The sequence below is a fragment of the Otolemur garnettii genome, unplaced genomic scaffold, assembly GCF_000181295.1.
Source record: "Otolemur garnettii isolate 467f Iridium unplaced genomic scaffold, OtoGar3 scaffold00105, whole genome shotgun sequence".
Taxonomy (NCBI): Eukaryota; Metazoa; Chordata; class Mammalia; order Primates; family Galagidae; genus Otolemur; species Otolemur garnettii.
The window spans coordinates 71252-94175 of NW_003852500.1; the positions used below are offsets into that span (position 1 = coordinate 71252).

Below are 22924 nucleotides of genomic sequence, written 5' to 3' on the forward strand. Positions count from 1 at the left end.
CAGGGAGAGATAACATCTAGAAAGAACGCACCAAAGCTGAAGAGTGGGAGCCGAGCTGAGAGAAGAGATTGATAATTGCATGTCTTCTCTGCTGAGGCAAGCTGCAACTCCAAGGAAACAAATTCCAGGTACAGAACCCACTCCAAAGAGGATGCATGCCCATCTCCTCCCCCAAGAGAGTTGCTTGCTTGCTGTGAGATCTCCACTAGTGAGCAGTGAACTTAAGTCCTCTTCTCTCACCCAACAGTAGCAAGTTGCTGGAAGCTGGTACCCCTTCTCCAGAGAGTCCCTGCTGTGACCCTGGGCATTCTCTTGTCAGGCATGAAGGTTGAACAAATACTTTACCTTCCACTTTGAACTCCCAGTCCACCCTTTCCCCTGTCCTGGTGGTCTAGAAGCCCAACCCTTGCAGAAGCTAGAAAATTCACAGTTCTTTGCTAAAACTGAGCATTTCATGGTCTGAGGTAGTGCAGCTACACTGTAACTGTGAATCTGGTAACAGTGCAGAAAGCCAAGAATATGTCTTGTTTGGCTCTGAGAAAGAGCAACTCAGCAACGGGTGGAGGCTTGGGTCTCCATACAATGGGTGGAGGCTTGGGAACTACTGAGGCATGGGAGCCTGAGTGGAGACACCTCCCACCTAGCAGCAGCATTAATAGAGTAATCCCACTGGGGTCACATTTTAGAGAGACATCTCCCCAATTCTGTGGACTGCTGGAGGGAACCAGATCTTGCATTGCATGGATACCAGAGGAGCAGAGTGGCTGGGGCAGAGGCATGGTGACTGAGGGAAAAAAACATTTCCTGCTTTGTTAACCTCTGGTTTTGAATGAGCTCAGGTGTGGTGAGCTCTTTCCATTGAGCACCCAAGGTAATCAGACTTCAACTCCCCCAGCCAGCTGGTGGCAGAGCATGGTCATTTGGCTGACAAGTCATTGACCTCACTCCTGGCAGACCCAAATCTCTGGAGCATTTGCAAATTGGAGGGAACTGGGCCACACCCCTGTGGGGCTACCAGTGCCTGGGTGTGACAGAGGTGCAAGGTGGGAAAGAATGCACCAGTCCCCTTGGACTATTTTGCTGGGCAGGTCTTTCTGACTCTACAGGGCACTGGAATAAACTGTACTTGAGCTTCCAGTGGACCCTCACTGCCTAGATACTGAAGACCTTTTGAACTCTTCCACCTGGTCAGTGTTTGTGTTGGCCGGGACAATTGGTTTGAAATTCTTGACTTGGGCTGATCACCCAGGAACCCATCAAGGTTGTACCCTGATTGTGTGGTTGTGGGAGTGTGGGATTCTCCTCTTCCAGTTGTTGCCTGTCAGGTGGAGGAGTGTCTTAGTTGCTTTTATATCTCCTCAGCTAAGATTTCAGCCCATAGCCACTGATTCACCAGGATTGGACAGAAACTACCTGAATACAGATCAGAGCCATCTAGCCACACCACACCAAGCAGTAACCCAAGAGTTTCAGGCTGTAGTACTGAATGGAAACTCTGTAAAGCTCTAGGGGAAAAGCTGAAATCACCAATCCCAGTTCTTTGGTAAATGGCTGGTTAACTACAACTCCAGAAACCCTCAATTCAGTTTCACCTTACCAGCTTCTCTAACCAAATGGTGAAAAATAATCATGAGGCAGAATCAGTGAAAAAACTCTGGTAACATGAATAATCAGAGTAGATCCACTCCCCCAAGGAATGACAAAGGAGACACAACAGAAGATCCCATTCATTAACAAATGGCTGAGATGTCAGAAATCAAATTCAGAATTTGGATTGCAAATAAATTTAACAGAACAGAGATAAATTTGGAATTAGAAATTCAAGGAGCAAGTCAAGAGTTGTCTCAAGAATTCAATGAATTCAAAGACAAAATCATCAAAGATTTTGACAAGGTGAGACAATAATTTGCAATCCTCAAAGATCTGAGAAATACAGTAGAATCCTTCAGTAACAGAATGGAGCAGGCAGAAGAAAGGATGTCTGACATTGAAAACAAAGCTTTTGAACACTCCCAAACACTCAAAGAGGAAGAAACATGGAGAGCAAAAACAAATCATTCTCTCAGAGAACTGTGGAATAATTCCAAAAAACTAATTTTGCCTTATAGGAATCCCTGAAAGTGATGAGGTTGCTTTGAAAGGCCCAGATGCTCTATTCCAAGAGATAATCAAGGACAACTTCCCAAACATGACGAGAGATTCTGAAATTCAGATAACAGATAGTTTCAGAACCCACGCACGACTCAATCCAAATAAAACATCATCCAGACACATTGTAATTAATTTCACCAAGGTTAATATGAAGAAGAAAATTCTGCAAACAGCCAGACATAAGGAAACCATACCCTACAAGGGAAAGAATATTAGAATGACTGCAGATCTCTCTGCTGAGACTTTTCAAGCTAGAAGATGATGGTCATTGTTAACACAACCATTACCTTACTTACTAATTTGTTGTGGTAAGACATTTATACTCTACTCTTAATAGTTTTAAAATGTACCATTGCATTATGCATAATAGATTAGGTCCCACCAAATACCCTCTGGCCTTCTTACCTCCCCCTCCCCTCCCCTCTCCCTCCTCTTCCATCTTTCTTTATGGACTATAGTTTTGTTTCATTATTCATATGAAAGTGTAGGTGATTATATATAGGTTCCATAATATTATTGAGTACATTGGATACTTTTTCCTCCATTCTTAAGATACTTTACTAAGAAGAGTATGTTCTAGCTCCATCCAAGTAAACATAAGATGTGAAGTTGCCATCTTTTTATGGTTGCATAGTATTCCATGGTATACACATACTACAATTTGTTAATCCATTCATGGGTAAATGGGCACTTGGCTGCTTCCATGACTTGGAAATTATGAATTGGGTGGCAATGAACATTCTGGTGCAAATGTCTTTGTTGTAAAATGATTTTTGATCATCTAGGTATATACCTAGTAGAGGAATTGCAGGATCGAATGGCAGGTATACTTTTAGTTCCTTGAGTATTCTCCAAACTCCTTTCCAAAAGGATGTATTAGCTTGTATTCCCACCAGCAGTGTAAAAGTATTCCTTTCTCTTCATATCATACCAAAGAAATGCAAATCAAAACTAATTTGAGATATCGTCTAACCCCAGTAAGATTAGCCCACGTCACAAACTCCCAAAACTTTGGAAGTAGGCATGGATGTAAAACAAATACACTTTACCCTTCACCATGTTTTGAATTTTTTTTTTAACTTGGCAAAGAACTTTATTAACTTTTCTTTCAAACTTTATTCCCAGGCTTCTTCAGCTTAATTAGCTGCAAAGAATTAATTATGTATAAGCAAAAACTGAAAAGAGCTGCAATGTCCAAGGGGCTTGGGCTTAAAAATATCAGAGATCTAGATTTTATTAGATCCATAAACAAAAACAATTTAAAAAAGCAGTCATAATATAAAATAGCAGATCCCAGGAACTTCTTCAAGGTTCATCTTCAGAAGTTGACTAAATTCAGTTTGCCTCATTCTTAGAAGCCTCATCAAAATTCTCCACAAGATCTGGAACTTCATCATCATCATCCTCTCCAGTAGCAAGTGGTGCTTTTCCACAGATTGTTTAGGCAGAACTTCAGCCAGCCTCCTCCAGCTAGTCAGACTGTCTGCACTGAGCTGGTTTAAGATGCTGGGTAGCATTTCTGTCAGCTGCTTTGTCTCAGCATGTCCTGTAATGGTGAAAGTGTTTGGTGCCAGAGATGCCTGAACTTTAGGGTTGTTAAAGTGGATCACTGTTCCTTGGTGTGTAAACATATTCATCCCTTCAATACCAGAGACATTGTTTACCCCTAACATCTTTAAGGAGAACTGAAGTTTTTTTATCATCTGCTGTAGCCGTTCTATGAACCACCTTCTTCTTTCTGCGAGCAGTTCCTTTCCCACCAATGCGCACTTGTGTCTGCAGTTTGGTGAGTTTCTCTTGGTTCATGATAGTTTCTTTCATCTTGTCGGAGCATAAAGGGGGCCGCGTGGGGGACTAGGGTTGGTGCTCAGGGGTTCTCGGGTAGACTAGCTGAGTTTAAGCGCACACACACGGAGACGCAAGATGGCAGCTCCATGTTTTGAATTTTTGATGTAACAATTTACATCTTTTTATATTGCATATCCCTTAAGAAATCATTGTAGTTATTATTTTACTAGTTTTGGCTTTTAACCTTTATACTAAAGATAAAAGTAATTCAGTAATTTACACACCATCGCTATAATATTAGAGTATTCTTAATTTTATTGTGTACTTAGTTTTATCAGTTTTATACTTTCAGATGTTTTTGAGTTACTTCTTTTTCTTTGAACCTGCAGACCCCCCTTTAGTGTTTCTTGTAAGGCAGGTCTGGTGCTGTAGACTCCCTCAGTTTTGTTTATCTGGGAAAATCTACTCAGTTTTACTGAGTAAGACAGCTTTACTCAGTGCCCTTTTTATTCCTTTAACGCCTTCATTATATAATCTGTCTCCTTACTTACAAGGTTTTTTTCAGAGAAGTCTGCTGGTAGGCATATTAAAACTGCCCTACATGTAATTTTCTTGGTTTCATTCGCTACTTAGGACCCTTCCTTGTCTTCTATTTGCCAATTTGATTATTTCTTTGGTTTGTTGTATTTGGATTGAATCTGATAAGAGAATTTTGATTTTCCCGTCTTATATTTATATTTTTTTCGGGGTTGAAAAGCTTTCTTTTTTTATTAATTTTATTTTTATTAAATCATAAACACATAGATCATGTACACATTAATACATTAGTGGGGTACAATGTGCTGATTACCTATAGAATTTGGAATGCTTACATCGCATTAGTTAATATATTTCTCACCTCATTTACTTGATTGCTGTGTTAAGACATTTATACTCTATACTTAGTAGATCTGACATGTACCTTTGCAATATGCACTGTAGGTGTGGTCCCTGTTGCCTGTCCCCTTCCCTCCATCTGACCTCCCCCCCTTCCACAGCCCCCTTCTCCCTCCTTCATCTTGGGCCATAGTTGTGATCTATCCTTCATATGAAAGTATGAGTGATTATAAATCGGTTTCATAATAGTACTGAGTATATTGGATACTTTTCCTTCCATTCTTGAGATACTTTGCTAAGTGGGATATGTTCCAGCTCCATCCATGTAAACATAAAAGAGGTAAAGTCTCCATCTTTTTTTTAATTAAGTCATATATACATAGATCATGAATACATTTATGACTTTGTGGTATTCAATGTGTTGATTATTTGTACAAATTAGAGTGCTTACATCCCACTAATTAACATATCTTTCACCTCATTTACTTAATCATAGTGTTAAGACACTTGTGTTCAATACTTGATAGAATTGATTTGTACCCTTGTAATATGCTCCATAGGTATAGTCCCACCATTAATCCTCCCTCTATTGAACCAGCCCCTTCCCTTTCCATCCTACTTCCCCTTCTCTCCTTCATCCTGGGCACCATAGTTGTGATTCATCTCTCATATGAAAGTGTGAGTGATTATAATTGGTTTTATAGTAGTACTGAGTACATTGGATTTTTTTTCCATTCCTGAGATATTTTATTAAGAAGAATATTTTGCAGCTCCATCCAAGTAAACATAAAAGAGGTAAAGTCTCCGTCTTTTTTAAGACTGCATAATATTCCATGGTATACATATACCACAATTTATTAATCCATTCATGGGTTGATGGGCACTTGAACATCTTCCATGACTTGGCTATTATGAACTGAGCTGCAGTGAACAATCTGGTGCAGATATCTTTGTTGCTAAGTGATTTTTGGTCTTTTGGATATACACCTAGTAGAGGAATTGCAGGATTGAATGACAGGTCTACTTTTAGATCCCTGAGTATTCTCCAAACTTCTTTCCAAAAGGATCATGTTAGCCTGCATTCCCACCAACACTGCAGAAGTGTTCCCTTTTCTCCACATCCATACCAACATCTCTAGTTTGGGGATTCTGTTATGTGAGCCACTCTTACTGGAGTTAGATGATATCTCAAAGCAATTTTGATTTGTACTTCTCTGATGATTAAAGATGATGAACGTTTTTTCATGTGTCTGTAGGCCATACACCTATCTTCTTCAGAGAAGTTTCTGTTCAAGTCCCTTGCCCACAATGAAATGGGATTACTTGTTCTTTTCTTATTAATAAGTTTGAGTTCTCTATGGATACTGGTTAGCAAACCTTTGTCAGAAATGTAACCTTCAAATATACTCTCCCATTCTGAGGGCTGTCTTCTTGCTTTACTTACTGTGTTCTTGGCAATGCAGAAGCTTTTTAGTTTGGTCAGATCCCAGTAATGTATTTTTGGTGTTGCTTCAATTGCCCAGAGTGTCCTCCTCATAAAGTATTCTCCCAAGCCAATTTCTTCAAGTTTTTCCCCTGCACTCTCTCTAAGAATCTTTATATTTTCATGTCTTAAGTTTAAATCATTCATCCAGTGAGTCAATTTTTGTTAATGGTGAAAGGTGTGGGTCCAGTTTCAGTCTTCTATAAGTAGCCAGCCAGTTCACCCAGCACCATTTGTTAAATAAGGAATCTCCCCCAATTTGTAGTTTTGGTGGGCTTATCAAAGATCAAGTAATGGGAAGTAGCTGGGTTCATCTCTTGGTTCTCAATTCTGTTCCATACATCTACCTCTCTATTTTTATGCCAGTACCATGCTGTTTTGATCACTATAGATTTATAGTATAGTTTGAAGTCTGGTAGCATGATTCCTCCTGTTTGTTTTTATTTCTGAGTAGTGTCTTGGCTGTTTGAGGTTTTTTCTGGTTCCATATAAAATGAAGTACTATTTTTTCCAGATCTTTAAAGTATGACAGTGGTGCTTTGATAGGAATTGCATTAAATCTTTAGATTGCTTTGGGTAATATAACATTTTAACAATGTTTATTCTTCCATGAGCATGGTATGTTTTTCTATTTGTTAATATCTTCAGCTATCTCTTTTCTTAGCATTTCATAGTTCTCTTTATAGAGATCTTTCACATCCTTTGTTAGGTAAACTCCCAAATATTTCATCTTTTTTGACACTATTGTAAAAGGAATAGAGTCCTTGACTTTTTTCTGTTTGACTATTGTTAGTATATATAAAAGCTAAGTGTTGATTTTATATCCTGAGACTCTTCTGCAACAATTCTCAACCGAACCACTGCTCTACTGTATTCTTTGATCACTTCTAAGCATTTTGTAGTTGAGTTTCTGGGGTTTTCCAGGTAGAAAATCATATCATCTGTGAAGAGTGAAAGTTCAACCTCCTCTGACCCAAGGATACCCTTGATCACCTTCTCTTGCCCCATTGTGATGGCTAAGACTTCCATTACAATGATAAAAAGCAGTGGAGACAATGGGCAACCTTGCCCGGTTCCTGATCTGAGTAGAAATGTTTTCAATTTTACTCCACTCAGTACAATATTGGCTGTGGGTTTGCTGCAGGTGGCCTCTGTCAGTTTAAGAAAAGTCCCTTCTATACCTATTTTCTTAAGTGTTCTTATCATGAAAGGATTCTGGATATTGTCAAAAGTTTTTTCTTCATCTATTGAGAGAATCATATGGTCTTTGTTTTTTACTTTGTTTATGTGATATATTATATTTGTAGATTTATGTATATTGAACCAACCTTGAGACCCTGGGATAAAACCTACTTGGTCATGGTGTGTAATTTGTTTGATGTTTTGCTGGCTTCTGTTTGCTAGGATCTTACTGAATATTTTTGCATCTATATTCATAAAGATATTGGTCTATAATTTTTATTTCTAAGACAGAGTCTCACTTTGTCACCCTCAGTAGAGGACCATGGCATCACAGCTCAAAGCAACCTCCAGCTCTTGGGCTTAGGCAATTCTCTTGCATCAGCCTCCCAAGTAGCTGGGACTACAGGCACCCACCACAATGCCCAGCTTTTTTTTTTTTTTTTTGGCTGGGGCTGGGTTTGAACCTGCCACCCTCAGCATATGAGATCGATGCCATACTCACTGAGCCACAGGTGCTGCCTGGTCTGTAATTTTCTTTTCTTGTTGAATCTTTTCCTGGTTTGAGGATCAGGGTGATATTTGTTTCATGCAGTGTGTTGGGAAGTATTCCTTCTTTTTCTGTGTGTTAGAAAAGGTTAAGTAATAGAGGTACTAGTTCCTCTATAAAGGTTTGGTAGAATTCTAATGTGAAGCCATCTGGTCCTGGACTCTTCTTTTTTGGGAGATTTTGTATAGTTCATGCTATTTCAGTACTTGATATAGGTCTGTTCAATGTTTTCAATTCTTTCTTGCTAAGTCTAGGAAGGTGGCATGCTTCCAAGTATTGGTCAATTTCTTTCAGATTTTCATATTTCTGAGAATAGAGTTTTTGTAGTATTCATTAAGGATTCTTTGAATTTCTGAGGTGTCTGTTGTTATTTCACCTTTGTCATTTCTGATTGATGATATTAGGGACTTTAATTTTCTATTTTTGGTTAGGTTGGCCAAAGGTTTATCAATTTTATTGAATTTTTCAAAAAAACAACTTTTTATTAATTGATCTTTTGAATAATTCTTTTGTTTTTTATTTCATCTAATTCTGCTCTAATTTTAGTTATTTCTTTTCTTCTTCTAGGCTTGGGGTTGGAATGTTCTTCCTTTTCCAGTCGCTTGAGATGTCCCATTAATTTATTGACTTCCTCTTTTTCCATTCTCTTAGGAAGATGTGCAACACTATGAATTTCCCTCGTAGGGCTGCCTTTGCAGTATCCCACAGGTTCACATGATAATTCATGTCTTCATCATTATTTTGTTCCAAAAATTTGTCAATTTTCTTCTTCATCTCATCTATGACCTAGCAATCATTCAGCATAGGTTATTTAGTTTCCATGTCTTTGTATGGGTATGCAGATTCCTGTTATTGATGAGTTCAACTTTTATTCTGTGATGATCCGAGAAAATACAAGGAAAAATTTCTATTCTTTTAAATTTGCTAAGGTTAGACCTAAGATGCGATCAATTTTGGAGGATGTTCCATGGGCTGATGAGAAGAATGTGTATTCAGGTTTGTTAGGATAAAATGTTCTGTAGATATCTGTTAAATGCAATTATTATATGGTGAAGTTTAAGTCCAAAATTTCTTTTCTTGGTTTCTTATTAGGGGATCTATCCAACACTGCCAACAGGGTGTCAACATCTCTGACTATTATAGAGCTGGAAGATATCATTTTGTTCATGTCTGTTAGGGTCTCCCTTATAAATTGAAGAGCATTCTGGTTGGGTGCATAAATGTTAATAATTAAAATCTCATCATGTTGAGTGTTGCCCTTAACAAATATGAAGTGACCATCCCTGTCTTTCCTTACTTTTGTTGGTTTAAAGCCTAATGTATCTTCAAATAATATTGCAACCCCTGATTTTTCCTGACTTCCATTTGCCTGGATTACAATGTCCATCCCTTCACCCTGAGTCTATATTTATCCTTCAAGGTAAGATGAGATTCTTGTATGCAACAAACATCTGGCTTGAGTTTTTGTATCCAGTCAGCCAACCTATGTCTCTTAAGAGGACAATTTAAGCCATTCACGTTAATTGAGAATATTGATAAGCCTGGTAGTATTTTGGATGTCAAGTTTTTCACAAGTCCAGTGGACATTTTTATTCCTTTCACCACTGTGGAAGTTGGGATTTGATCAAAAGTTTCTGAGTGAGTTTACTTCGGTGGTAGAGCATTGTGCTGGTCATTATGTAGGATGGGTCTGAGAATATCCTGAAGAGCTGGTTTAGTTATGGCAAATTTCTTCAACATGAGTATGTCATTAAAGTATTTGACTTTTCCATCATAAATGAACTCAATTTAGCTGTGGTATATGTATACCATGGTATACTATTCAGCCATTAAAAAAGATGGAGAAATTACATCCTTTGTATTAACCTGGATGGAAGTGGAACACATTATTCTTAGTAAAGCATCACAAGAATGGAGAAGCATGAATGGTATAAATTAAATTTTTATATAAGGACAATTAATAAGGTAGTACACAGTGAGGGGTGGGAGAAGGGGAGAGCAGAGAGAGAGAGAAGGATGGAGGGTGGGGGAAAGGAAGAATAGAGTGAGGTAAAGAGGGAGGGGTGGGGTCACAGTGTGTGACAAACCTTTTAGACGCAGGACACAATTGTAAGAGTGACTATACCTAACAAATGCAATCAGGGTAAGATGGTTTCTTGTACCCTCAATGAATCCCCAACAATAAAAAAATTTTTCCATGTCTCTTCTCAGACCACAAGGCCATAGTTGTGAAGCTCAACTCCAATAAAATTGTTCACACCCACACAAAGTCTTAGAAACTAAACAACCTTATGCTGAATGATAGTTTGTTTCAGGAAGAGATTAAAGAGGAATTTGTCAATATCCTCAAACACAACAACAATGAAGACACAAGTTACTAAAACCTTTGGGATATAGCAAAAACAGCCCTGAGAGGAAAATTTATCATGCTAGAATACCTATCTTCAAAAAATAAAAGTGGGTACATCAGCACACTCACAAACCACCTTATGTAATTGGAAAAAGAAGGACAATCTAATCCTAAACCAAACAGAAAAAAAATAAATAGCCAAAATTAAGTCAAAGATTAATGAATTTGAAAGTGAAAACAAAAAAAAATCATTCAGAAAATTAAGAAAACAAAAAGTTGGTTTTTTGAAAAAGTAAATAAAATAAATAAACCCTTGGCCAGACTTACTAGAAAGAGAAAAGTAAAATCTTTAGTAACCTCAATCATGAAAGATAAAGGGGAAATAACAACAGATGCCATAGAGATACAAGAGATTATCTGTGAATGCTACAAGAAACTTTATGCCCAGAAATGTGATAATGTAAAGGAAATGGATCAATACATGGAATCAAATCCCCTCCCTATGCTTAGCAAGATGAAATAGACCTTCTGAACAGACCAATTTCAAGCACTGAGATCAAAGAAACAATAAAAAAACTCCCAACAAAAAAAATGCCCTGGTCCCGATGGCTTTACTCCAGAATTCTATCAAACCCTCAAAGAGCTTATTCCCATACTAAAGAAATTATTCCCAAAAATTGAGGAGGAAGGAATCATCTCCAACACGAAACATCACCCTGATACCAAAACCATGAAAAGACCTAATTAAAAAGGAGAACTTCAGACCAATTTCAATTAATGAATCTAGATGCAAAAATTCTCAACGTGCAAGGAAGCAGACCTATATTAGGAAGACCTATATTAGGAAGATGTGCAACACTATGAATTGGCAGATCTACATTAGGAAGACATGCAACACTATGAATTTCCCTCTTAGGGCTGCCTTTGCAGTATCCCACAGGTTCTGATAATTCAAAACCAATTTTCTTAGCAGCCCTAAGAGGGAAATTCATAGTGTTGCACGTCTTCCTGATATAGGTCTGCCAATGAAAACATTGAACAGACCTATATCAGGAAGACATGCAACACTATTTTCCTCTCAGGGCTGCTCTTGCTGTATCCCAAGCCAATAGATTACAGCTTATCATTAAAACCCTAGCCAATAGATTACAGCTTATCATTAAAAATGTCAAATATCATGATCAAATAGGATTCATCCCAGGGATGGTTTAACATACACAAATCCATAAACATAATTCACCATATCAACAAGAGCAAAAAGAAAGACCATATGATCCTCTCAACAGATTCAGAAAAAGCATTCAATAAAATTTAACATCCTTTCCTAATTAAAATGCTGAAGAATAAAGGCATTGGTGGCACATTCCTTAAACTGATCGAAGCCATCTATAACAAACCCTCAACTAATATTATATTGAATGGAGTAAAACTGAAAGCTCTTCCACTCAAGACTGGAACTAGACAAGGGTGTCCTCTATCATCACTCCTATTCAGCATAATGCTGGAAGTTCTAGCCAATACAATCAGAAAAAAAGGAAATTAAAGGCATCCAAATGGGGGCAGAGGAAGTGAAACTCTCCCTCTTTGCTGACAATATGATCTTATACTTAGAGAACCCCAAAGACTCAACCCCAAGACTCCTAGAAGTGGTCAAAAAATACAGTAATGTCTCAGGATATAAAATCACTGTCCACAAGTCAGTAGCCTTTGTATATCCCAATAACAGCCAAATGAGAAGGAAATCAAGGACATAATGCCCTTCTCAGTAGCTTTAAATAAAATGAAATACCTAATAATACACCTCACAGAAGAGGTGAAGGACCTCTATAAAGAAAACTATAAACCCCTATGAAAAAAATGTCAGAAGATATTAACAAATGGAAGAACATATCATGCTTATGGCTGGGAAGAATCAACATTGTTAAAACGTCTATACTTCACAAATAAAGCTACAGATTCAATCCTATCCCTATTAAAACACCAACATCTTACTTTCAAGACTTGGAAAAACTAATTCTTCATTTTGTATGGAACAAGAAAAAAACCCATATAGCCAAGGCAATTCTTAGTAATAAAAAGGGGCATCAGCTTACCAACAAGACTGTAGGCTGTACTACAAGGCCATAGTGAATAGAAAACCAGGAGATAAAAGTAGCATCTTACAGCCACCCTAATCTTTGATAAACCAAACAAGAACACACTGGTAGAAAGAATCCCTATTCAATAAATGGTGCTGGGAGAATTGGATATCCACAAGTAAAAGACTGAAACTAGACCCACACCTTTCTCCACTCACAAAAATTGATTCAAGATGGATAAAAGACCTAAATCTAAGGCACAAACAATTAAAATCCTGTAAGAAAGCATCAGGAAAACACTGGAAGCTATCAACCTGGGGAAGGACTTTATAAGGAAGACTTTTATGGCAATTGCAACAACAACAAAAATAAGCAAGTGGGACTTAATTAAACTGAAAACCTCCTGTACAGCTAAGGAGACAACAACCAAAGCAAATAGACAACCTACACAATGGGAAAGGATATTTTGATAGTTTGAATCAGATAAAAGCTTAATAACCTAGGATCTACAGAGAACTCAAATTAATCCACATGAAAAAAGGCAACCATCCCATGTATCAATGGGCAAGAGAGATGAATAGACCTTCTCTAAAGACAGATGAATGGCTAACAAACAAATGAAAAAATGCTCAATGTCACTAATTATTGGAGAAATGCAGATCAAAACCACCCTGAGATATCATCTAACCCCAGTGAGAATGGCCCACATCATAAACTCTCAAAACTGCAGATGCTGACATTGATGTGGAGAGAAGGGAGCACTTTTACACTGCTGGTGGGACTGCAAACTGATACAACAATTTGGAAGGAAGTATGGGGAACCCTCACAGAACTCAAGCTACATCCCCCTTTTGATCCTGCAATCCCATTACTGGGCATCTACCAAAAAGAAAAGAAAATTATTTTACCACAGGGACACTTGAACTAGACTGTTTATCACAGCTGAATTTACAATCGCCAAAATGTGGAAACAGTGTAGAGATGCCCACCAATCCAGGAATGGATTAACAAGCTGTGGTATATGTATACCTTGGAATACTATTCAGTCACTAAAAAAGATGGAGACTTTACATGTTTTGTATTAACTTGGATGGATGTGGACCACATTATTCTTAGTAAAGCATCACAAGAATGGAGAAACAAGAATCCTATGTACTGAATTCTGACATGAAGACAATTAATGACTTAGTACACAGTGGGGGCTGGGGAGTGGAGGGAGCTGAGAAAGGGAAGGAGGGAGGGAGTGGGGGGACAGGCTGTGTGGTAAACCTTTTGGGGGCGGACACAATTATAAAAGGATCCTTATCTAACAAATGCCATCAATGTAGCCCTCAATGAATCCCCAACAATAACAAAACAAAACAAAACAAAAATATGATCATCTCAATAGATGCAGACAAAGCATTCAACATAATTTAATATCCTTCATGATAAAAGCCCTCAACAACCTGTAACATGGTGGTTACCCAAGGCTGGGGCAGTTGAAGAAGGAGGGGTGAAGAGATGCTTGCAAAATGATAGAAAATTGCTGTAGGGGGGATTATGATTAAGAAATCTGTTGTATAGCGAGGTCATTGTATTTAGTGATGATATATATTCTTGAATACTGCTAAGGGAGTAAATACTAAATGAGCTCACCATAAAAATAATGATGTGATGTGATACATATGTCAATTACCTATATTTAACCATTGCACAATGTGTATATACTTTAAGACATCATATTGTACTAAATAAATGCATAAGATTTTACATATCAATTTAAATAAACAAATTTTTTTAAATTACCATATAACCCTTATAAGGTACTAATATCAGGGCAACTTGCATAAAACATTCTAACTACATACATTTCTTACAATTATCAAATATTTTATAAATGAAGAGCTTAATGACAACTGTTAACTTCAGATATAAGTATGAAATTTCTAATTGTTTTGGCAAAAGCAACATGAAGCCAAGGGATATGGTACCTACAATTTTATATCAAGAGAACACAGTTCACCCTTTACAGAAGAGGGAAATACCAATTTTCTCCAGATATCAAGGATTGTGCTCTCATCACAAGACAATACTTTGGAGATCCAAGGGACCTAGTTAAGATGAGTCCCTCAGTTTAGACTGGGGAAAACATTCACTCAGGATTAGGATAAGGTGTTAGGAGTTTAGATCTCTGTAAGGCAAGCAAGTCCAAGGAGAAGAAGTAATAAAGACTAGATTCACCCCACAATTAATTTAGTGTCTCGGGAACAGAGAATGCAGAAGAAATATTCCTTTTGGTGTAGAGCACTGCCCCAAAGGAGATGGTGCTTTCAGAGTTAGAATAACAAGAGGTAAATGTGCCTAATGAGCACATATACAAAGTGGTATGTTATCGCCTCTGCTTTTGTCCCTCAGCACATGCAGCCTTGGGCTGGATGGAACTTGGTTATTTCTTTCTAAAGTTCTAAACCAGCTTAGGTTCTGATGCTTCATCTTTTCTTCCTGCCTGGCTTTAGAGTTTTCATCATCAGCCATCTAGGGAGGAATTCTCACTTCCACATAGAGATCTTCCTTTCAAAAAACTCATTAATGTGAGTCTAAGTCCAGCAGGTTTTCTACGAAAGGGGTCGGGAGAATGGAAGCCAGAACACGCACCCAAGGTCACTTGAGAGCTGATCTAACCCAGCCCAGGGTAGAGATGGTTGTCATTCTTTTTTCTTGTTTCCTTTATTAATTAACTGATTTATATATTTATTTGTGATGCTAAAAAGGAAAGTGAACACTAAACTCAGCAGTTAAGTAATGGTAATGGAATCCCCATTATACTATGTATAAGAAAATGGGAAGTTTGAAGTGGTTTCAGTAAAAATAGAATATATGAGGGCTGCTTGGAAAGTATCCAGCCATATAAAATGAAAAATAGAGATACTTATGCCTGGATACTTTCCAGACAGTCCTATGCCCAAGGATCTTTGCAATTAAATGGAGAACAGAAATAAGGCATTATCTGTGAAGAGAAACAAACTGAAGTCAGGACAGTTCTTTTTCATTTTTAAGACAGAATATTTTTAGTATATTTCCAGATTAATAAGAAAGACATAGGCCAATGAATTCCTCCAGATATCCTTCCAAATATTACCAGACAACAAAGGTTCATGAGGAAAACATTTTACAGTACCTTCTTTCCTTCTGGGTATTCAAATGAAATAAATTTTTTATTTGAAAGGTGGAAAGTGATATACTAATCACCTGATTTTACACTTATTTTCTTACTAGTGAGGCTAAACATATTTTTGTGTTTGCCAGACATTTACCACCCTATCACAAATAGTCTGTATATTTTTTTCTTTCATTATGTATGTAGCTTCAGAATCTTCATATTAGTTTTTGGTTTTTTCATTTTTTTCATTTAATTTTTTTAAATAGTTGAAATACATTCTTTTTATTTATTATTATATTTATTTATTTTATTTATTTTTATTTGGGGGGATTCATTGATGGTACAAAAAATTAGGTTACACTGTTTTCATGTCATTTTTAATTAAAATCATAACTGTATATACATCTATGGGGTATAATGTGATGATTTGATATTTAATGTGGAATGCTTAAATCAAACTTATTAATATATCCATCACCTTATTTACTTATTTTTTGTGGTAAGATATTTAAAATTTACTCTTAGTTGTTTTGAAATATACCCTTGCATTGTGCACATTAGGTGAGATCCCACCAAATGCTCTCCCTTTTCCCACCAATCTCCCTCCCCCTTTCCCTTCCCTCTTTCTCCTCTCCCCTCTCTCTTCCTAGACTATATTTGTGTTTCATCATTTATATGAGTGTCTAAGTGTTTATATATTGTTTTCATAACAGTATTCAGGACATTGGATACTCAGTGGATACTTTTTTCCCCCCATTCTTGAGATACTTTGCTAAGAAGAATGTGTTCTAACTCTATACTGGTAAACATAAAAGATGTAAAGTCTCCATCTTTTCTCATGGCTGAATAGTATTCCATGGTGTAGATATATATACCATAATTTGTTAATCCATTCATAGGTTGATGGGCATTCAAGTTCCTTCCATGACTTGACAATTATGAACTAGGCAGCAATAAACATTCTGATGCAAATGTCTTTGTGATAAAATGATTTTTGTTCCTCTGGGTGGATACCTATATTAGTTTTTGATTGAATTTTTTTAAATATTAAGAATTAGAGGTTTACCAATTTTTATATTTGTCATCTACATATTTCATGTGAAAATCAATGTATTTGAAGGGAATGCATATTTGTGAATCTTGTGTGCAAAATCCATCAAAATCCATCCATTCCTTGCATTGCTTTATAGATGTAGGCAATACTTCTGTATCATTTGGCTAAATAAATCACCTTTGATATATACATTTTCAACTTATTTTCATACCTTTATTATTCCTTACTGTGCCTTCTGGCTTTGTGTTAGAGTGAGAGTTTTCTAGATCTTGCATCATTTTTGTCCCTAACTTTAAAAATCATTCCTTATTAACTGACTAAATATCTCTTTTGTCTCTCACAAACCTATTTGAATTCATGCACTTATAGAAGATGAAGCCATGATGTTAAAGCTACTTTCTCCCCATAATTTAAGATTTCCTGTTATATAATCTAATTTCCAGAACATGGGTGATTTGATCTTGAATTGGTGCCCCACTTTTATGTCATTGAATTATTACTATTACTACTATCTTATATATCTGCATAAGTCTTTCAGGTTTTCATTCCATGTTGTTTCATACAGTTCTTTTGAAATCACTATACTTAGCGTATCTGGATCCTTACATAATTTGTCCCACAAACTGTTAGTTTCTTTTAAAACCTGCTCTTTCCATATTATGCATGCATAGGCATTCACACAGTTTCTATACAAATACGTAAGTAGTATTACATATATGCACATCACAAATGCTCTTTGTATTTTAATATCTATTTCAGCTGTTTTCTTTTCTTATCATATCAATATTATAAAAATATTTGGGGATTTTTATGTTAAAACAGTGGTTCTCACCTGGGAGACAATTTTGGCCCCCAGGGCACATTTAGCAATGACATGTTTGGCTGACATCCTGAGGAGGTTTTGGTAGAGAATACAGAAGTGAAAAACAATGTAATGCATTGGTCAAACCCAATCACAATAAATGACCAAGTTGGAATTTGAGTAGCACTGGAATTGATAAACTATGAGTTAATGAGTATCTGTGTTTTCAATATTTACTGCAATATCCAGATTATTTTCTCAAGATCTTGTAACACTTTATATTTCTGTCTGCAAAATAGATAGGACCCATTCACTATCTGTTTTTAAAAAAAAAAAAGTTCCAACCCCACTCAATGTGGCAGCTCTTTCTGTTTTTTCATAGGCTGAAGAGTTTGAAAGATATTTCTTGTTGTTATCTGAAACTATTACTGGGTTTGGGCAAAGATTCATATATACAGCCACTATTTCTATTTTCATATAATGATATGCCCTTTTCTCTACAGGTATTAGTATTTCAAATAGTTTTTACAGATTATTGTTTCTCCATTGATTTTTTTTGGGTGGGGTGGCTTATTTAGACATAAAAGTTTTCATTTTGTTTAAACATGTATCTGTATTCTTAGTTTTATGTTTCTTGCCTTAGTTAAGATGTTTTTCTACATGTAGGTTTTATACATAATTTCCTAGATATTTGTCTAAAATATTATTTGCTTTTACACTAATATCTTTAACCCTGTTAATTATCTGGAAAATGTGAGACAGGAGACAAAATTCATTGTCTTCCAGGTAGGTATACATTAATGCCAGCTTTTATTCACTAATGCAGCCTTTTCCAACTAAAATGAAATACACCTATTATCTATTAAACATAAATATATACTGAGACTTATTTCCTGATACATAACAGATTATACATATATTCTATGTGTTAGAACATTCTTGTAACATTATATTCATATAAGTTTATGTATGGGTCTTTGCCAATTCAATGTTTAATTAGTTTGATACCATAAATTATTTACATCTTATCTTGGTTAATTTTTGGGATTCCATTCACTTTTGTTTAGTAAGATTGTTTTGAAATTGCTATATTTAGCTTAGTTTTATTCCCCTTAAATTGTTATTTTGTCACTTATATTTTAATTTTTCTACATAATGCACACACATTCAATATCTTTGTGAAATGCAATGGTAGACAAAGGGGTGACATTCCTGCTCACTTGGATCTTTCAATATAATGGTAAAGACAGTACAATGTAATACATGAGTATATGGTGTGTTATATACATGTATATTTAGTATTTTCTTATATTCTTGCTTAATTGCTCCCTTTATCCTAATATGAAGACCACCTCTTTCCTTTTTAACCATTGTTTCTTTCAAATGTATTTTATTCGATATGAGAATGGCTACATCAGTTCACTTTGGGATTCCATTTGTGTGGAATATGTTTTTCTATCCCTTTGCCTTGAGTCTGCCTTACATGTTAGATGGGTTTCCTGGAGAAATCATATATTTGGGGTGCACTTTTTTATCCATTTCAGCCAGTCTATATTTTGTAAGTGAAGCATGAAGACCATTTCTGTTCAGTGTTAGTATTGTTAAGTAGTATATGATTCTGTTCATCAAGTTGAATGAGACCTTGTTGTTTTGTGTTCTCTCTTGTTCTACTGTTCTATAAGAATTGTAAGATTTTTTTTTTTTTTTTTTTTTTTTTTTTGCAGCTTTTGGCTGGGGCTGGGTTTGAACCTGCCACCTCCAGTATATGGGGCTCGTGCCCCACTCCTTTGAGCCACAGGTGCTGCCCAGAATTGTAAGCTTTAACTTTCAGGTGATTTTATGCCAGTCCCATGCATAGTGCATATTGGGTCACTTCCTGTAGCGCAGGTCTAATGGTCACAAATCCCCATAGAGTTTTTCTATCTGCGAAAGTATTTCTCCATTATTTATGAAATTTAGTTTTGCAGGTACCGGTACAAACTTCTTAGCTGGTAGTTATTCTTCTTAAGAAGACTAAAACAGGGGCTTCAATCTCTTCTGGACTGTAATGTCCCTGCTGAGAAGTTTGTTGTTAGCCTCACGAATTATCCCTTGTAGGTAAGTTATTGCTTTCATCTTAAAGTTTTTAGAATTTTCTCCTTTGCTTTGGCTTTGTTTGGGTTAATGACTATATTTCTTGGAGATGTGCCAGTGGCTACGAATTTTTCCAGTATTCAGTGAACATCTTATATCTGAATAGCTGAATCTCTAGTGATGCCAGGGAAGTTTCCATCAATAACTCCCTTAAAAAGGTTTTTCATGCTTTTTTCTTTTTCTTCCTCTCTTACAGAGATACCTATAATTCATATATTGACCCACAGTACAAAGTTCCATATTTCTTATGATTGCTCATTTTCCTTTATTCTTTATTCTGTTTCTTTGACTAATTGGGTTAATCAAAAGGGTTTTCTTAAAGCCCTGAAATTCCTTCTCTGTACAGCCTATTGTTGAAGCTTTCTCCTGTATTTTGAAATTCTCCAAATGAGCCTTTCATTTCTTTAAGTTCTATTGTATCATTTTTTGTATGTTGTCTATCTCTTTAGTGACTTTTTTATTTTTTATTCATGTCATAAAATATATTTTGGCTTGTTTGTGCTGTTTTCAACTTTATCATCAATCCCATTTATCCTATTTGTCATCCATATTCTAAATTCAATTTCTGACACTTTAAAAAATTTCCTTTCGGTTGGGGTCCATTGCTATAGATCATTTAAGGTACTTAATCAGCTTGTTCTCTCTCTCTCTCTCTCTTTTTCATGTTTCCAGAGTTCTTTTTCTGGTTTCTTCTTATTTGTAACCTTTTTTCAGCTCAGGGCAGACAGGTTTGTGGTGCACCTGTGTTCCTTTGCTGGGAACTGTCCTACATAATAAGAAGAATGAGACAGCCCTAGCTGGTGCTTTTGTATCCTGCCCTGGAAGATTGACCTGGCAAGAGAGGGGCAGGTGTACTGAGAACCTGTAATGCACCTATTCTTCATTTTCCCTTTCCACTGTGTTTGTCAGAGTTCAAGACAATGAATGCTGTGGCTCTTCATGTGAAGCGGTGAACTGGACTTCAGGCTGCTATTGGAAGCTCATCTAGGGGGCTGGGCAAGTTCCTCTCCATGGAGGCAGGTGTTGAGGTAGATTTCTCTGCACATGTCTCCCTGGGGTGGTGGCAGCAGCTTCTGGGTGAGACTATTTAGGCAGTGGAAGTGGCTGTCATAGCTGCAGGTGTTCACTCCACCAAGCTCCATGTTCAATGGCAGCACATGTGAGAGTGGCTCAGATCAGTGGCAGAGTGCTGGACCATAAGCATGAGGCACTGGGCAGCACAAAGTGCTGGGTATTATTTATTTGTTTATTTATTTATTTATTTTTGCTTGTTTTCTTTGTCATTGAACTATAAAGGATTTTATTTTATAGCACCATTCACTCCTTGCCTAAACAGTACCTGGAATGTATCGAAATTCAATTTATACTAGTGAAAGATTTTCTCACAAAAACTGGAGAATACATGCTCTATCAGAAATACAGAGGGTGGGAAAGAAGTTCCCAATCAACAATGACAAAGACCCTCCTAAGAGGGACCAGAGTCACACACAAAATATATAAATTAAATTCTCATAGAATGGAGGTTCACAGAGGCTGGGTGGTTGGAGGGCAGGAGAGATGTTGGCCAATGAATACAAAATTAGAGTTAGGAGAAATAAGTTCAACATATCTATTTGGACAACATAGTGACTATAGTTAATGACAATATATTGCATCCTTGAAAAATACTGAGAGTGGATTTATATTTTTGTATGTTTTCACTAGAAAAATGATGACTATGTGAATTAATGCATATATTAATTAACTATATTTAGCCATTCCATAATATATGTTCACTTCAAAATATCATGTTGGGGCTCAGCGCCTGTGGCTCAAGCGGGTAAGGCACCAGCCACATACACCTAAGGTGGCGGGTTTGAATCCCCAGCCCGGGCCCACCAAACAACAATGATGGCTGCACCCAAAAAATGGCCGGGTGTTGTGGCGGGCACCTGTAGTCCCAGCTACTTGGGAGGCTAAGACAGGAGACTTGCTTGAGCCCAGGAGTTGGAGGTTGCTGTGAGCTGTGATGCCATGACACTCTACCCAGGGGGATAGCTTGAGGCTCCGTCTAAAAAAAAGAAAATCATGTTGGAACATAAATGTCTTAACACAATAATCAAGTAAATGAGGTGAAAGCTACGTTGATTGGTTTGATGTAACCATGTCAGATTGTATTAAAAAAAAATCAACACATTGTACCCCACATATGCATAAATGTATTCATGATCTATATGTATTTGACTTAATGAAAAAAAGAACAAAACATCATGTTGTACACACTACAATTTTATCTATTGACATCAAAATAAATAATTATTTCCTCTCCTCAAAAAATAGCTTTTTGACTGGACAATATACTTGATGGCACTTCTGATAAGTTTATTATACATGTTTGTGTCATGTTCTCTTTATCTTTCTTTTGCAGTCACATCAAACACATGGATCCAATAAATGATACACAAATTTCGGAATTTCTTCTACTGGGATTTTCAGAGGAAGCAGAATTCCAGATTTTTCTGTTTGGGCTGTTTCTGTCCATATACGTGATCACTGTGCTCGGGAACCTGCTCATCATCCTGGCTACAATCTCAGACTCCCACCTCCACACCCCCATGTACTTCTTCCTCTCCAACCTGTCCTTTGTGGACATCTGTTTTGTCTCTACCACTGTCCCAAAGATGCTGGTAAACATGCAGACACAGAGCAAAGTCATATCCTATGCAGGTTGCATCACTCAGATGTACTTTTTAATACTCTTTGCAGCATTGGACATTTTTCTGCTGACCATGATGGCCTATGACCGGTTTGTGGCCATCTGTCATCCCCTGCAGTACACAATCATCATGAACCCCAGGCTCTGTGCACTGCTGGTTCTGGTGTCCTGGTTCATAAATGTCCTGCATGCCTTGTTAGAAAGCTTATTAGTGTTGTCACTGTCTTTTTGTAAATGCTTGAAAATTCCCCATTTTTTCTGTGAACTTGATCAAATAATACACCTTGCCTGTTCTAAGACCTTTATCAATCACATGGTGATGTATTTTGTAGCTGTAGTGTTAGGTGGTGGAACCTTTGCTGGGATCCTTTACTCTTACTCTAAGATAGTTTCCTCCATACGTGCAATCTCATCTGCTCAGGGGAAGTATAAAGCATTTTCCACCTGTGCCTCTCACCTTGCAGTGGTCTCCTTATTTTATTGTACAAGCCTAGGGGTGTACCTTAGTTCTGCTGCCACCCACAACTCACACTCCAGTGCAATAGCCTCAGTGATGTACACAGTGGTCACTCCCATGCTGAACCCCTTCATCTACAGTCTGAGGAATAAAGAAATAAAAAGGGCTCTGAAACAATTTCTCTGA

General features: G+C 36.9%; 1 protein-coding gene and 1 pseudogene across 1 annotated transcript; one reads left to right on the plus strand and one right to left on the minus strand.

Moving 5' to 3' along the window:
- Positions 1 to 3278: 3278 nt before the first annotated feature.
- LOC100963123 lies at positions 3279 to 3984 on the minus strand (annotated as a pseudogene).
- Positions 3985 to 22006: 18022 nt separating this feature from the next.
- LOC100963445 (olfactory receptor 7A17-like) lies at positions 22007 to 22924 on the plus strand. The gene has a single exon (XM_003796498.1). The coding sequence runs from the start codon at positions 22007 to 22009 to the stop codon at positions 22922 to 22924; it is 918 nt and encodes a 305-aa protein (XP_003796546.1).